Genomic DNA, 15,235 nt, shown 5'->3' with positions numbered 1-15,235 from the left:
TCCCATTTTTCCCCTTTTAAAGTTCTTCTCATTTAAGAGTTTTGTATCTATTTCTTTCATCACTGTTCTGGAATTTACTTAAAATACAAAATCTCTCCTTTCTTAAAATTTCTTCTTACACATTTTTTTCTGTCCTCACCCCTAACATCAATTTGGACAATTGAATTCAGAGAATAATACTGCTAAAACTGGAAAATAAATTTGGTTCAACTAAGGGTACAAAATAGAGAAAATTTTAATTGTGAGTATGAAAAATAGTTTATTGTGTCTTCTGTTGTATTGTGTTATATTTTCATTGTTTTTATTAGCCAGTAGTTCAGCTTATGGTCACTGCACTGCTGCGAATTACAGATTAATTTTTAAGACAGTTTTGGAATGATATGGAGTTTTCCTCCTGATGGCCTATGCATGGTAGCATGTGTTGCTTTTATACAACTTTTACAATTCTCTGCTTTACTATTCATTTAAAAAAAAATTTTGTTATGACAGAGTGTTCCCTATTTATCTATCACACATGATATGCTCGACTATGTACTTGTTTTGATCATCAACCAGATGGTAGTGGATCTAAGTTTGCTGAATATGAAAGGGACACAAGTCATTCCATGTATTTGTAGCCTATTGTTCTACATTACCAAACTATAAACTAGTTTTGACAATTGCACTCAAAATCTAAGATTAGATTATAAATCATATAAATAGTTTATATTAATTAAAACAGTATAAAAGCTCAAAGAAGTAACAGAATTCATGAGTAAAGGGGACCAAAGCTGGAGAAACTGGGCTGCTTGTTTATGGAATGACGGTGAGCAGTAGTGATAGAAGAACCCGAAGTCTGTGACCATGTTACTTTAGAAGTTATTTTTCACCCGTGCACAGGGACAACATGTTCTTCACTTGACCTCTAAGTAAAATAAATCTGCATTATATTGATGTTTAGTGCAGTACATGATCAACATAAAACAGATATATTTATCTAAGTTTTGAGTGTACTTCTTAGCTCATTCGTGAATAGTTTCCTCACATGTATATTTTAATACTTACTAAATTAAACAGTGAATAAAAAATGAACTGTGTGAACATAAATATATATTCTTTTCAACTTTTGGAACTCTTTTTTATGTTGTGAGAGTACAGCTTGTCACTGTTCAGTTCTTACAAGCCCTTAGCCAAATGACTTAAATCAGCAGTGAATTAACAGCTTTGCTCCAGGCTGAAGGGCATTCCTCTTTTGAGTGGATGGTAGTTTTGTTACTTAATGCATTTCAGTTCTGCATGGAAGTCCTTCCCCCTGTATTCAGCAGTAGTGAGGCCACACCTCGAGTATTGTGTTCAGTTTTGGGTCCCTCACTACAAGAAGGACATTGATGCCCTGGAACGTGTCTAGAGAAGTGCTTCGAAACTGGTGAGGGGTCTGGAGTCTTACGAGGGGTGTCTGAGAGAGCTGGGATTGTTCAGTCTGGAGAAGAGGAGGCTCAGGGGAGACCTCATCTACAACTTCCTGAAGGGAGGTTGTGATGAGGAGGGGTTTGGCCTCTTTTCCTAGGCCACAAACAGGACCCGAGGAAATGGCCACAAGTTGTACCAGAGGAGATTTAGGTTAGACATAAGGAAAAACGTTTTCTCTCTTTTTTTCTCAGAGAGTGGTCAGGCACTGGAATGGCTGCCCAGGGAGGTGGTGGAGTCGCCATCCCTGGCAGTGTTCAAGAGGCACCTGGATGAGGAGCTATGAGATATGGTTTAGTGCTTGTGGTAGCAGTGGTAGTGGGAGAACAGTTGCACTAGATGGTCTCGTAGGTCCTTCCCAACCTTGTGATTCCATGATTCTATGAAAGAAAAAAAAGTGCTGTATTTGTGATTTGTTGCATTACACATGAAAGGAAAAAAAAAAAGTTCAACTCACCTATCTTCCAGAACAAAATCCAGAAAAAAATGTTCCTTTGTTCAACATAAAATGTTCTTGCATTTGTGATGTTGTTTTTTTTTTATTTAGATGGTTTTGCATCCATGCAAAAGATGGAAATCATTGAGGTGGTTTTGTATTCATGCAAGGATGAAAACCTCTTTTTTGCTCCTTTCACCAAATCTGATCTAACTTTTCTAGAGAAAAGTGGCTATGGCAGATAATGGCTGTTCTATACTCATTGCACTGCTTGTTTAGTTTCATATCTTTCATTCTTCTGTAGTTACACTCAAATCTTATGTTAATACACAAAATAGTACAAAAGAGCATATATGACTGAAAAAAATTACTTATTTTTGGATGTTTATATTGGAACAAGAGAGTTAAATTACTGTTTATGCTGTTCATCATGCCACATGATATGAAGCAGAGAGCTATAAAATAAAATTAGTATTTGTTTGGCTAATGTCCTTAAACATGTTCCAGAACGTGTTTTTTTTTTTTTGTAGCTGTAAATTATAATTATGTGTTGAGCAGTTTCCAGGCCTGATCCTGAGCAACACAAAGTACTCTGCCTTCCAGGGATTTCACTGGGGAAACTTGGGATTCTCAGAAAGCCACTCTTTTTGGTCTGTGTTAAAGGCAGACAATTGTGCTTCATTACACCAGGAACTGAACTGACCTTGTTTGCTGTAGTAATTTTGCTAATGAGACTTGTTGTTGTCTTCATAGCTTCCTGAAATTTATTTTCAATCTATAGTCAACCTGTGCAATATAGAAGGTCGAAGAACTTCATATTTGTGCCATTCTGCCTTGTAGCTCAAGACCTTTGTGCTGTGGAGAAGCATAACTGTGAGCAGATTTGTGTGAACACGCCTGGGTCTTATGTCTGTCAGTGTTATGAAGGGTATGAGCTTGATGCAGATGGAAAGAATTGTGTTGGTGAGTATGAGCTCAGCCATTTGTGTTTATCTCTTGAAACAAACCAAAGAGAGGTCGAATGTAAAGTAATGACCAGTTTAAAATGACCTGATAATGATGGGAAGCTCTCCTCTCTCACGAGTGATAAAGATAGAAGAATGTGTGTTGGCATGTTTTTAAGCTTTTGCCTATAATTTCACACAGCAAGTAACACTATTGACTTGGAACTATGTACATGATGTTTTACTGTATATCCATGCAGGTGACCAACATTGTACTGACGTGATATGTAATATAACAATTTTTCAAGGAAAACATTATTACCATACATGTATCTCACTTCTTACTTCTTCCTCATTAATATACAGTAAATATTTTTCAAATGTTAGGCTGTCACCCTTCTCATACATCCCACACATTTCAGGAAAATATTATCTTCTAGAATCAAATGCATGCACTAACACTCATGCACACAAGCACACACTCATACATAATAACCTAGAGAGTCTTTAAAGAAAAAATGTTTAATTTGTTAGGTATTCTCTTCAGGCAAGCACTTAAATTCGTGCTTAATTTCAAGCACATGCTGAGTTTCCATGGAAGTAAATCCAAGTTGAATGCTTGGCCCCAAGTTTTGCCATAGGCCACCACAAATTACCAGGAAAACCAGCTTCCAACAATTTACACTTTCTTGTTTGTTTGGCTTTTTTAAGAACTCTAATGTAATACAGTCTCTCTTTTATTACTTTCATAGAGTGATTATCTTGCAGAATAATCCTATTTTGAGGTGCAAAATAGATATAATTTATGTATGAAATTGAGAATTCCACTTGCATTTGACTTGGGACACAAAAAGGAGGTTTTAATATCTTTTTTTTTTCGAGTTAGAATAACATGAAAGATAACATGAAAATTCATGACTTCTCTTGGCAGGTTCTTGTATCCGTGGTTCTTTTTACCATATATTTTCATCTGATATATTCATACTTAGTGCCATGAGCTGTTATTACTATTTTGTTCTTTTCCTGTTCTCTGAGGGGCTAATTTTTCTATTTAAGGACCAAAGGCCATGTTAATTGTTTTATCCACAAAGCTGTCAGACATTTACCTGGATGGCAATAAGTAAATAAAATCTCACAACAGGAGATTACAGTGCACCCATTTAAAGTGGCCACTGAATGGACAAGCAAATTTATGAAAAATGTGTAGATTAAGCAGTATTTTCAGCAGTAACTGTGGCTAGTAGAGCAGCATCGTCTGCCTTTTTAAGCAGCTTTTCAGTTAGCTGTCTTTTATATGACCAAAATCCTGTCAGTTCTAGTATGGTGGAGATGAGCCCTACTTTCTCCATTATGCTGCTGAGCAGGCAGTCTTCTCAGTATTAGTCCCACTCTCTCCATCTTCTTGGTGTTGCTGTCTTTCCTGGCACCAGTGGACTGTCTGCAATGCTGCTGCAGCTGTTGGGCTCGGGCTCTCTTCACCTGGCAGTGATTTGGCTGCTGGCACCTGTCTGCAGTCCTGGCACTGACACATTTTTTGGCTTGTTTCTAGGCATTAACTGGTCTTCCATTAGTCTCCTTTTCTCCTTCCTCACTTTATTTTTCATTCTTCTAACTTAACGTTTCCATTTCTTCCTAGGGTTTATTCTACCCTTTTTCCTAACATATTTCGTTCTCTTAAGACTAAAAACCTATGTAGACATTAGTAGTGATACAGCAATAGCAGAGAAGGGTGATCTGTGCTGCCTGCAGACTGGAGAGGACAACATGAGCAGCCAGAGTGCAGAACTGGTAACTGGAAGCGAAAGACGGCTCTCACGGTCTTGGTAACTACTTCTAAGCAAGAAAAACATGGTGGAGCAAATCAGGGGAGATGACAACTGGATTCATTGCTTGCTTGTGCAAAATACTGCTGTCATTCTTTTAGAAAAAGATTATATTGAAGTAGTCATGGTAAACATCAAGTGTTAACATTCTGGTTTCAATATCTTGACAGTACAGAAATGAGAAAATAGTAAGACTTAACAAAAATGAGGAGAATATCATTCTGCATTGGTCTTTTATAGATTTTGTATATTTACAGTAGATTACAGTGCTTCAGTATATGATATGTACGTTTATAATTCTTCCCAATTTTTTTAAGGAAGATGTAAGTTCACTGGCAGCTTACTTGCTGATTGACAGCCTGTTGGCAAGTTTCACTTCTAAGCGAGGGCTACCAAAATGAAATGTGAAGCTGAAAGTGAAATTAAATTGTAGGCAGATTAATAATGCCACTCTGGAAGGCCAAGCCTGTGTGAAATAAGGGCTCAGTGAGGGAGTGGAAAGATAAATATGCATCTCCAAAACAGTGTTGATCATGAAGGATTCTAAGACTAGTTGACCTATTTAGTTGTCTCTCAACTTCCTAATCATTAGTTGGGCAGTTACAGGTATTTTGGCAGAACTGCATGTTTACTGAAGTTTAAATGCAAAGTGGAAGTGATTTATATGGACTGCTTCTTAGGGATGATGATGTATAGAAAAAAAATTATGTATTTTTTGTGTACTTATTTGCTAATGTGTCTTCTAAAACACTTGAAAATGTGCATTTGGTTAGAATTTAAGAGGAAATCTGACTAATTATATAACACTTTAGATCCTTGTAGTAGATACTCAGCAAATATGTTTTTATATGATGCTGTTTGGTCTGGAAACAGGAAGCTACTTGCCAGGAAAATGTTTTCACATGGTAGCCAGTAAGTAATCTAATTTGGCTTAATTCAGCTCAAGTATTCCAGAGGCTTAAAAGAAGCTCTTTCTAGGTAACTAACTAGGTTATTTACTTTCCTGACTAGATGACCTTCAGTATCTTAGTATACCTGAGTGTGCATTGTTTGCAGAGAGAAGTCTATTACAGAGAAAAAAATTATTTAATTAAAACAAACTACTCACTCTTAGAAGTAGTTTGGGAGGGTCAGCAGCATAGAGTATAGAGTCATAAAAAATATTACTCAGTTGGCAAAGATGGGGAAACTGTCTCAATAAACATCTGTGTTAGATACATTAAGAGTTGAATAAACTTGCCTGAAGTGGGCCTGGCAGCTTTTGGGGGCAGGACACCTGCTTTGTGAGTTCTCTTTGATTTCTTCTAGGGCCTTCAGTGTAAGGAAACAGCTTAACCTGTAAAGAAATAAAGCAAAAAACAAAATTAAACACAATTAATTTTACTTCCTTAGTGCTTTCATATGAGTGTGTCTGAGTAAACTCTGAAGTATTACATTAATACCCTTTTGGCAATCTATCTTGCAAATACGCATTTGTGTAATACATGACCAGACTTAAAAAATATGTGACTAGAATAACAGTGTTTTATTTCTTTCCCACAAATGGCATTGTATAAGCAAAATAGCAGAGAAAATCAGCTGAAGCTCTCAGGCTTCATAGTTGTGCCTAATTTTACAGGATGATTCTGGAGCAAAGTAGAAGGTATTGCTATCAGTCTCTCATGTATTCAGGCTGTTGGGACAGGTCTTGATAACTAATAGAGCTAGGAAGGAATTAAAGAAAACCAGAGCAATACCAGGGCTGGATCTGGACATACAGAAGACAAAACTAAATAAAATAAATTCTGCAACTTCCTGGTCTACAATATGAAGATCTGGACAGAGCTAATGAGCGAGGCATGGTTTCCAGATTTGAGAAAACACAGTGGGAAAGTTCCTGACAGAGTTGATAAATGTTCAGAAAGTAGGAGAAATAATGTGGGACTCGTGAAATCTAATTTGAAGTGCGCTGCTTTTTGCAGAAAGGCTCTTTTGGACAAAAATTATGTCAGCTTTTCCTTCTCTTGTAGCTACTGTGTGTAACTAGTATATAATTTGTATGTATAATAGTTCTGATTCTGTATTTCTAACTATAAATGTTACTCTTGTTCTTTTTCAGTTGTAGACTACTGTGCTGTGGATAATCAAGGTTGCCAACATGAATGTGTTAACACGGAGGACTCTTATTACTGTAGATGCCACCCAGGCTTCATTTTAAATCCAGACAAAAGAACTTGCAGAAGTAAGTTATTATAAGGTTTAATTATGAACAGTATGTACTCCTTCTTTCTAGTTCTCATTGTTCCTGGGAACACTGAATAGTATGTCGGGTATAGAAAATGATAGAGTGCCCTTGAAGCCAAATGTCATGAAAGTTAATAAAGCTGTTTTGAGCATTAGTTTGTTTTTATGGAGAGGATGTAGATGTAGAGGCCCCTTCTATGAACAGGCTCCTGTTCCAATAGTTTGAGCTTGTCTTGCATAGTCTCTTTGATGATCCAGATTTTTTATTTAGAGTATCATCTCCCTACCTAGGTGAATAAGGCTGTACAAGAGGATTTGTAATCATCTTGGCTGCTAAAATTAAACAGAGTGAATAGTTCCACATCAGAAGAGACATTGCAGCCTATTTTCCTATGGATTTTCTTCCATAGGGTATTCTTTGATACCTTTGATACCTTGCCAGAGGTATCTCTGGGAATATGAGCAGCCTCTACAAAGCTTCCATGTTTCTACCAGGCTATAATAACTTCAGAGGTTTGCTCGTTTCTCAAATTTAATTGGCACTGGACCAACAAGTTCTAAAGTTACCGTTATTGGAAGAGATATAAAGTTAAAGCAAACATACAGACCAGAAAATACTCTTGCCAAGGCTTCCCTTAGTTCTCCATAGAGTTTAATGTAATAATGAACTTCAGGAAGTATGAAGGGAAAGCCTTGATATACAGTCCTAATTGACTTTTTTTCTTGTAAAGACAGACCATGGTAACTATACCTTACTTTGCATCTGTAGCTAGAAAAACCTCGTTAGTTTTTAGGTGAGTGGAATTGCTGACACCAGTGATAAATTTAGCCTGTTATCTAATAATGAGAAGAACTATTTTTTCTCAATAAAAAAAAAAAAATCCTAAATATAGCACTGCATTTCTGTGTTTTTACCGAGGGCATCTTTATCTTAAGAGAAGATTGCTCTGGGCATTAAGCTTGATACCTGTTTCACTTAATATTTAGAAAGAAAATGTCTAATTCAAACTGTATATCTGACCTCATGATCCTGAAAAAGAGTCATACTTCCAGAAGGTGTCATACCTCTACTGTATTTTCCTTGACTGTATAGGGAGCTACATGTTTTGCCAGACCAGATACCTGATTTCTAGATAAACAATCAGAGAATTCAGAGAGATGAATTTACTTCATCCCCAAGGGACAGATTATACTTGAAACCAGTTCATGTTGCTTGTAGTTTGTATGAAGAAGCCCATTTGTCAAATATCTGTCAGCTAAGAGCTGGCTAAATTCTCTTGTACTTCCATATCCATATGTTTTGGAAATTTAGTGTAGTGTAAGTGCATTCCACTGCCCAAGCAAAAATTCTTGCAGATTTCTTTAATTTAAGATCAGGAATTTTAATCAGTGTTTTCCAATTTGAATCAAAGACTTTCAAACTGCATCTTTTACATAATACTTTATGTCTTGAGTTGTTTGTAGCTTATTGTCTGATCCTATGAATTGTTTTAACCTATTTAACTTGATGAGCCGTAGACTCTGGAAGCTGAAAGAATGTTCTGTGAAAGTAGTATTTCCCACTCGTCCTATTTCTGTCCTCTGCTTTAATTATTGGTGGAGATGGGACATTGGGCTATATAGATCTTCAGTCTGATCATGTGCTGCTGTTTTTGTGTTACAAGTATTAAAGCTTTCAAATGTTGGTTGGACAGAATCTCTGGAAGTCATCTATTTCAGCCTTTTCTTTAAAGTGGAGCTGCCACAAGATGAGGTCAACTATAGTTTTGTCTAATTGAATCTCAGAAAGCTCCAATAGAGAATCCACAACCTGTCTGTGCAGCCAGTTTCACTGCTGGTCTGTCTTTCCAGTGAAGAACTTTTTCCCATGCCAAACCTGAATCACCCAAGTCAGTGATCCTTGTTTTATCATCTGACGCTACCAAGAAAGGTTTAGATCCACTACCTTTGTAATGACATAGTCTTCCACTTCACCAGGCTAGGTAAGATCAGAATCCTGAAGTACTCTGAACAGGTCATGTGCAGAATGCCCTGGACAACGTTAGTAGGCTTTTGTTGAGCCCTCTTGTATTTATTGCCTTTAACTGTGTGGGGAAGTACTGTTCCAGAGCAATGTACATCAATGCGACCTCACCAGTGCTGAGAGGAGGAGCGATAGTAATTTCTGCTTGCTGTGCTTCACTTGTGCGTTCCAATGTGAAGTTTTCTTTATTTGCAGTGATTTACATTGTTGTCTTGAATTCAAGATCACATTCACCATAAATACCAAGGGACTTTCCATCACAGGTGCTACTCAGCTAGTGTCATAGTCCTAGTGGCACCAGCAGTGCCACTGTGTACTGTGTAGGTGTACTGTGATACACGGTGTTCTGTGATAGGCTGTTCCTTTAAGGACCCTAATGCTTTCCAATATTATCTTGGGCTCCAAATGCGTTGGGCGAAATGCAGATGAGCTCTTAGAAGCATTGAAAATAAATAACAAGCTGGTTTGGGGGGAAAAAAATCCACAGCAAACGAACTTTAGTAAGTAAAGATGTAACAAATGATCCATCACAGTGTCCTTTGAGCCAAGCTTTTCAAACTTTTTGAAAGTCTTATTCTAGCGTGATAAACTGTAATCAGGGATCTCTCTTAGTCTCTGAATTTTCATCCGTGATAGACACTGACCTGATAATCAGATCAGTTGTCTTTTCCACCACCCCCTTGGTAGACCAGATCACAGTATCAGTAAACAGGCCAGGGCCAATGGCTGCAGCTCCCAAGAGCTTGTGACTTTCTTAGAATCATGTTTTTTCTTTCAAAAATTGAAAGTAAGCTGCAGTGCTCATAGCTTCAAAGAAAGGTTTGAAAACGTAAATGTTATCACACAGTCATGCGTGTCTTACAGATTTTTTCTGAGGTTTACTCCAGTTTTTTCAGAATGAAATAAAAGGAGCACAGCTCATTAGGGGACTCCTGCCAACACTGGCAGACTACTCTGTGTGAAGAGAGCGGTAAACTCAGACTGTTGGTGAGGAAGGCAGAGGTAATTCCTAGCTACTGAATTAACAAGGGGATTTCTGGCACTGCTACTGCTTGGTTTATTGGTGAATGCTTTCAACACGTGTAAAGGCTCAATTGCGTTAGATCACCACACATACAAGAAAAGAACAGTTCTTTCTCCAGGAAGCTAATTATCTCTGGGAATAATAATTTGCAAGTACGTAACAGATCATATCAAACTTCCTCTGAGTAAAATAAAAAGGCTGATGAGATAGTGTGTAGGACTGAGCCACAAAATATTAATAAATATTTGATTTTCTAATTTCTGTACTGCATGTAGTGCATGTGTCTTTCAAGAATTCATGTAAGTATGCATATCTGGCATACCCAAATTCAGCAGACATTTTAGATGGTGAACATGTTATTTTCACAATTTGAAACAATATGTTACAATAAGTTACAAATGGAGCATATGGAAAAAAAAAAAGTACCTAAAGAAAAAAAAATTAGGTAAGTGGTTTTTACCTAGCCTTCTTCTGGGAAATTATATTTATCAATGACCTGAGTTCTTCCCACCTAGGACCAAACTACTGTGCTCTTCAGGACCATGGCTGTGAACAGGAATGTGTTAATACAGATGATTCCTATTTCTGTCGATGCCAAGAAGGGTTTAGACTTAATCCAGATAAGAAAACATGCAAAAGTGAGTAATCTTTTGGACATAGTGAAGTTCATCTGCTTTCATTTCTTAAACCTTATGTGAATGCTCTCCTTTCTGAAAGGGTGCAAGTTTTCTCTATAATAAAGTTTGAAACAAATCTTTCTTTATAAACTCAAATTTTACCCGAGCCATTCATTCATATCGGAAAGATACCCAGTTTGCTGCTTTGTAGAGTAGGTTGTGTATTAAACATTTTTTAAGAGATTGGGTAAAACTTGAGGAGTAATAAAGGAACCAATATCAGCTCAAGACCAAGAAGTTAATTACTCTTTTTAAAACTTTGTTGTTTTGTCTTAGAGTTACATAAACAGTCTTCTTTAGTTTTTGGTTTTATTTTTAATTTCATCTTGCTTTCCAGTTTTGTTTTAGCCAAGAATAAATTTACCTCATTAGCTGTGAGTAAGTAATAGATTGTAATGTAGTTATGAAAAGCAACTTAAAATCAAACATGAAACTCCATACAGTTTCCTTCAAACTGTATAAACAGCCTCAGTAATGTTGGGATTATAAACCAATTATACATATTATTTACTTCACAAATACTTTTTCTGTTACAGCTCTTTCCAAGCAGGGATTCAGTCACAGAGGTTTTCAGTGTAATGCTGTCAATAAAAGAACTAGCTTGATCTGGTGACACAGTCCTGGGGGGAGTGGGGAAGGGGAGGGATTTTACTGCTGATATTCTATGAATAGGAAGCTTGGTTAGAGCAATACAATTATTGTCTCTTGACTCTTATAACTTGCATGTATTTTTGAAACTGTTTTCTTTCAGTCTTAGAGATGCTTTCTAAGATGCATCTCTAAGAAGCATTTTCACACAGAGGGTGGTGACACACTGGAACAGGTTGCCCAAGGATGCCTATCCCTGGAGTCATTCAAGGCCAGCCTGGATGTGGCTCTGGGCAGCCTGGTCTGGTGGTTGGTAACCCTGCACACAGCAGATTTTAAGCAGTAGGTTTTAAACCGCAGGATGTTTTCAACCCAGGACACTCTGTGATTCTATGATTGTCAATACAGTGCTGTTTGTACAGCAATCCATGCTATTCTCACTTTTAGTATTTATATGGTGTTTCAATACATCCAGATTTTTATAGAATGGATGTGTCTTGGTGAGCATAGGAGCAAAAGGACTGTATTGTCTCAAATTCTTATTGCCTAGGATTTAATTGAGAATCAAGGACAAACTGGGGTACTTTTCCTTAACTTTAGGGTTTTTTTGAATTTGGCTGTAAATCTTTTGCCCTCTTCATAACATCAGGAAAAAAAAAACCCATTATGTATAACCAGACATTCCTCCTCCACCAGAGGGCATAGATTCTAATGACTGCTGGAGCAAGAGCGTTAAGTCTAAGCTCAGTCTTGCCTAGCCAAGTATTCAGAGACAGCTCTTAGATCCTCAAGTCACTATCAGATGTACACAGCTTTAAAAGTTGTGCAGATCATAGAATCTGGTACCATTTAAGGAAAGTGAGTCTTTCCAAGCTGTTGTACTTAAGAAACCTTCCTGGCTGGTTTGAATTCTTCACCGTTTTTCTCTCTCTGTATGTAAATATCTGTGAGTTAGGTCAGCATGACTGTGAACATGAATGTGTTAATTCAGGAGAGTCATTTATGTGCAAATGTCATCTTGGATATGTCCTGCGACGTGATCACAATACACGTAGAAGTGAGCATCTCGTGAACTGCAGCAGCTGTTACTGCAGTGGGGTGAGGTGTGAATAGAATGAGAAAATGCCCCTGAGTGCTTTCTGAGATCTTTCTGAGTTATGCAAACCTGTGTTTCTGTAAAGTCAGCCACAAGCGAGCTCTAGTAATGCTGTAGTAAGATCCCAGATTTAACACGGAACTAAAGCATCATCTTCTCCAGTCCTAATAAATGGGAAAAGTTGTTCAGCCATGCTGTTTAAACTGCAGCACACGCAAAACTAACATATGTTAGAGAGATGCATAGAATAGAGATAGAATAGAGATGCACAGAAACTTCTTTCTTACATATCTTTACACTTTCATCAATCTGTTTGATAAAATGTCCTCTATTAATAAGAATGTCACTGAAGGACCAGCGCTGCACCAGAGAACACCAACACCACTGCCCACTTGCTGTCACCTGCTTTTCAGAAAATACTTTTTTTTTTCAGAGAACTATTTTGCATATCAGCTAAAATATGGGTAGCATTTTTGTCTTATGTACTATTGACATATATTGCCAAAGGAATGCTGTCAATTAAGTTAAAAATAGTTTATAGGCCAGAGAGTATTATTTTTAAATAAACTATTTGTGATAAGGCTGTATTTAAGGAAACTTGGATGTGTTGCAAGAGCTGAAAACATTTTAAGAATCATGTTTTTAGGTGATCACAAGTTGAATATCTAAAAATAAATGTATCATAAGACACTGGTTGTCTTTTTTTTTTAGTCATATAGATCTTTCCCCTCTCCTTTCCCCTTATCATCCTTCTTAGAATTGTTGAAAAAAGAAATAAAATGTAATGCAACATACATGGTGAAGAAATGTGCATTTATACTATTTTCTAAAACCTGCAAATAGGCAGCTGTCTTGAAAGCATGTGTTAAAAGATTCTGCATAAGAAACCAAAGCATTTAAATGTTAAAATTCACATTAGTGTAGGTGTTTGTATTGTAAAAGATGGCGCCAAACAGCTCTTTTTTTTTGGACATTTTTAATGTGATCCAAGAAGTTACACAAGCCTCTTCATGATGATGTAAGTCCTTGGAATAAGGAGAATGTTCCAGCTGGAACTTGCTTAAACTAGTAAAAACTTTCACCTCAGCTTTACTTGTTTAAGCCAGTGTATCTCTATTTATGTATAATGGGAAATCTGGACTGACTCATTGCAGTCCTGCAACATCATTGCCTAGCTAAATAAACAAATAGATGTCAATATTTAAAATGAAGTTAATTGACATTAAGTGTAGGTTTGTTGCTTTTTTGTTGTTGTTTTTTATGTAGACAGCTACAGACGTGTCTGGTCACATCTGTGAATGATTTGCAAATAGAAACATGTGAGACTGTACATGCCTGAAGGAACTCTGCTACATTTGATCAAGTTAAGCTAACGTGGTTTGAGCCTATACAACTAAAAATAGTCATTAAGAAGTCAGGAATAAAATGTTATGAGAAAGTTCGCTATAAGGTTTTTTTTTCCTCAAATGTGCTTTTGCTCTACTTACAGAGTCAGCAGATTACATGGTACATTTGCAAGTGCACGTATCTCAGCCTACACCTTGTGCTGTGTGTTTCATATAAGATTCAAAAAATAATTTATTTTATCTTAGTTAGAATCGGAGTAAAAATAGGAAAAACAAATAAATGGTAGATGTTAACACACTCCCTTTCTCTCAGAGACAATTTTATGGTGAACAAAAGAGAGTCTTGCCTTTTAAAGAAAGAAAGTGTGATCCTGTGGGTAATACCAGGCAGAGCCTTGAGACTCTACTTTGTGTTAGTTTGGGAAGGGAAATCTGTGCTTTATCAAGTTTGTTGTTTGCTTTGTGGAGTTGCTGTATTCATTTCACTTAGGTGTTGATTAATTCGGTTTACTAACATAGATGGGGATACTGCATAAATAAAAAAATATATACTGATCTTTTTCCCTTGCTCTGTAAGAGCATTGTGCATGAGCTACAGTTTTGTGATGTATGTATCTTAAAAAAAAATGTGCTTTCTTCAATTATTATATACAAATAATAGGAGTGGACCACTGTGCAGAAAGCAATCACGGTTGTGAGCAACTGTGCCTAAATACGGATGACTCCTATGTCTGTCAGTGCTCTGAAGGATTTGTCATCAATGAGGACCTACGAACCTGCACACGTAAGTCATCTGAAAACATGTTAGATCTCAGCCCACATGGGAAAGGTTTCTGTTCTCACAAAGAGGACACACCTGCAGGGTGAGGGAAGAGATGCCATCCAGAGGGACATGGACAGGCTTCAGAGGTGGGCTTGCACAAACCTTCTGAAGTTCAGTGAGGTCAAGTGCAAGGTCCTGATCCTGCATCGGGACAGGATCTACTAGAAATAATTCAAATGCTATCTGAAAGAAATGCTGAAAAATCAGAAATAGACAAACTGTATTTTTAAGAACTTGTGAATGGGAAATCTGTTTTTCCTTTGTAGTAAAAATAGATGTGGGTTGTTTTTTTTTGTGGGATTTTTTTTTTTTTTTCCATTCAGTCATTTTTTTCCAGACTGTAATTGGAGACCCATCAACAGCATTAAAACCATGCTGTGGCTTCTAGAATCCCTCCATGCAATACACTGGAGACCTTTTGAATGATTCTTGCCCATGCATCCCTCTCCTTGTATTTATTTAGATATAGGATGTCTTACTGCTGAGCTCCAGATGAGTTGCTGAAACCTTTTTTTTTTAGACTATCATGAAAGGTTTTTTTGGCACTTTGTGATACCCTGAATGAGCAGCTGAGTGGAAGGGATTGGCATTTAGCATTTACCACTCCTAAAAGGAAAACATCTGGGAATCACAACACTGGTGTCATACACAGTTGCACAGGTATCTTAAGACAGCTGGGAGAACACCTGAGTGGTAAACAGATTTCTACTCTGACAGTAAAAGAAGAAAAGTGTGATACTGTGTCTGTAGCCTATAAAAAGTAGTCAGTCTGCCTGCAGAGTGGGA

At 37.1% G+C, this 15,235-nt stretch overlaps 1 protein-coding gene across 5 annotated transcripts in view; it reads left to right on the top strand.

The window, feature by feature from the left end:
• MATN2 (matrilin 2) overlaps nt 1-15,235 on the top strand; it is a 77,293-nt gene that overhangs the window by 38,286 nt on the left and 23,772 nt on the right. For all 5 annotated transcript variants that reach the window (XM_042839659.1, XM_042839658.1, XM_042839661.1 and 2 more), the window contains exons 5-8: nt 2,723-2,845; nt 6,748-6,870; nt 10,435-10,557; nt 14,288-14,410. In XM_042839659.1, the coding sequence (XP_042695593.1) occupies nt 2,723-2,845; nt 6,748-6,870; nt 10,435-10,557; nt 14,288-14,410 (492 nt within the window). The remainder of the gene's footprint in view (nt 1-2,722; nt 2,846-6,747; nt 6,871-10,434; nt 10,558-14,287; nt 14,411-15,235) is intronic.

Source organism: Centrocercus urophasianus, unplaced genomic scaffold, assembly GCF_019232065.1.
Source record: "Centrocercus urophasianus isolate 14NV4802_14NV808 unplaced genomic scaffold, USGS_Curo_1.0 seq_11, whole genome shotgun sequence".
In the NCBI taxonomy this organism is placed as follows: domain Eukaryota; kingdom Metazoa; phylum Chordata; class Aves; order Galliformes; family Phasianidae; genus Centrocercus; species Centrocercus urophasianus.
Note: the sequence above shows the minus strand (reverse complement) of the source record. Positions and strands in the feature narration are given on the sequence as shown.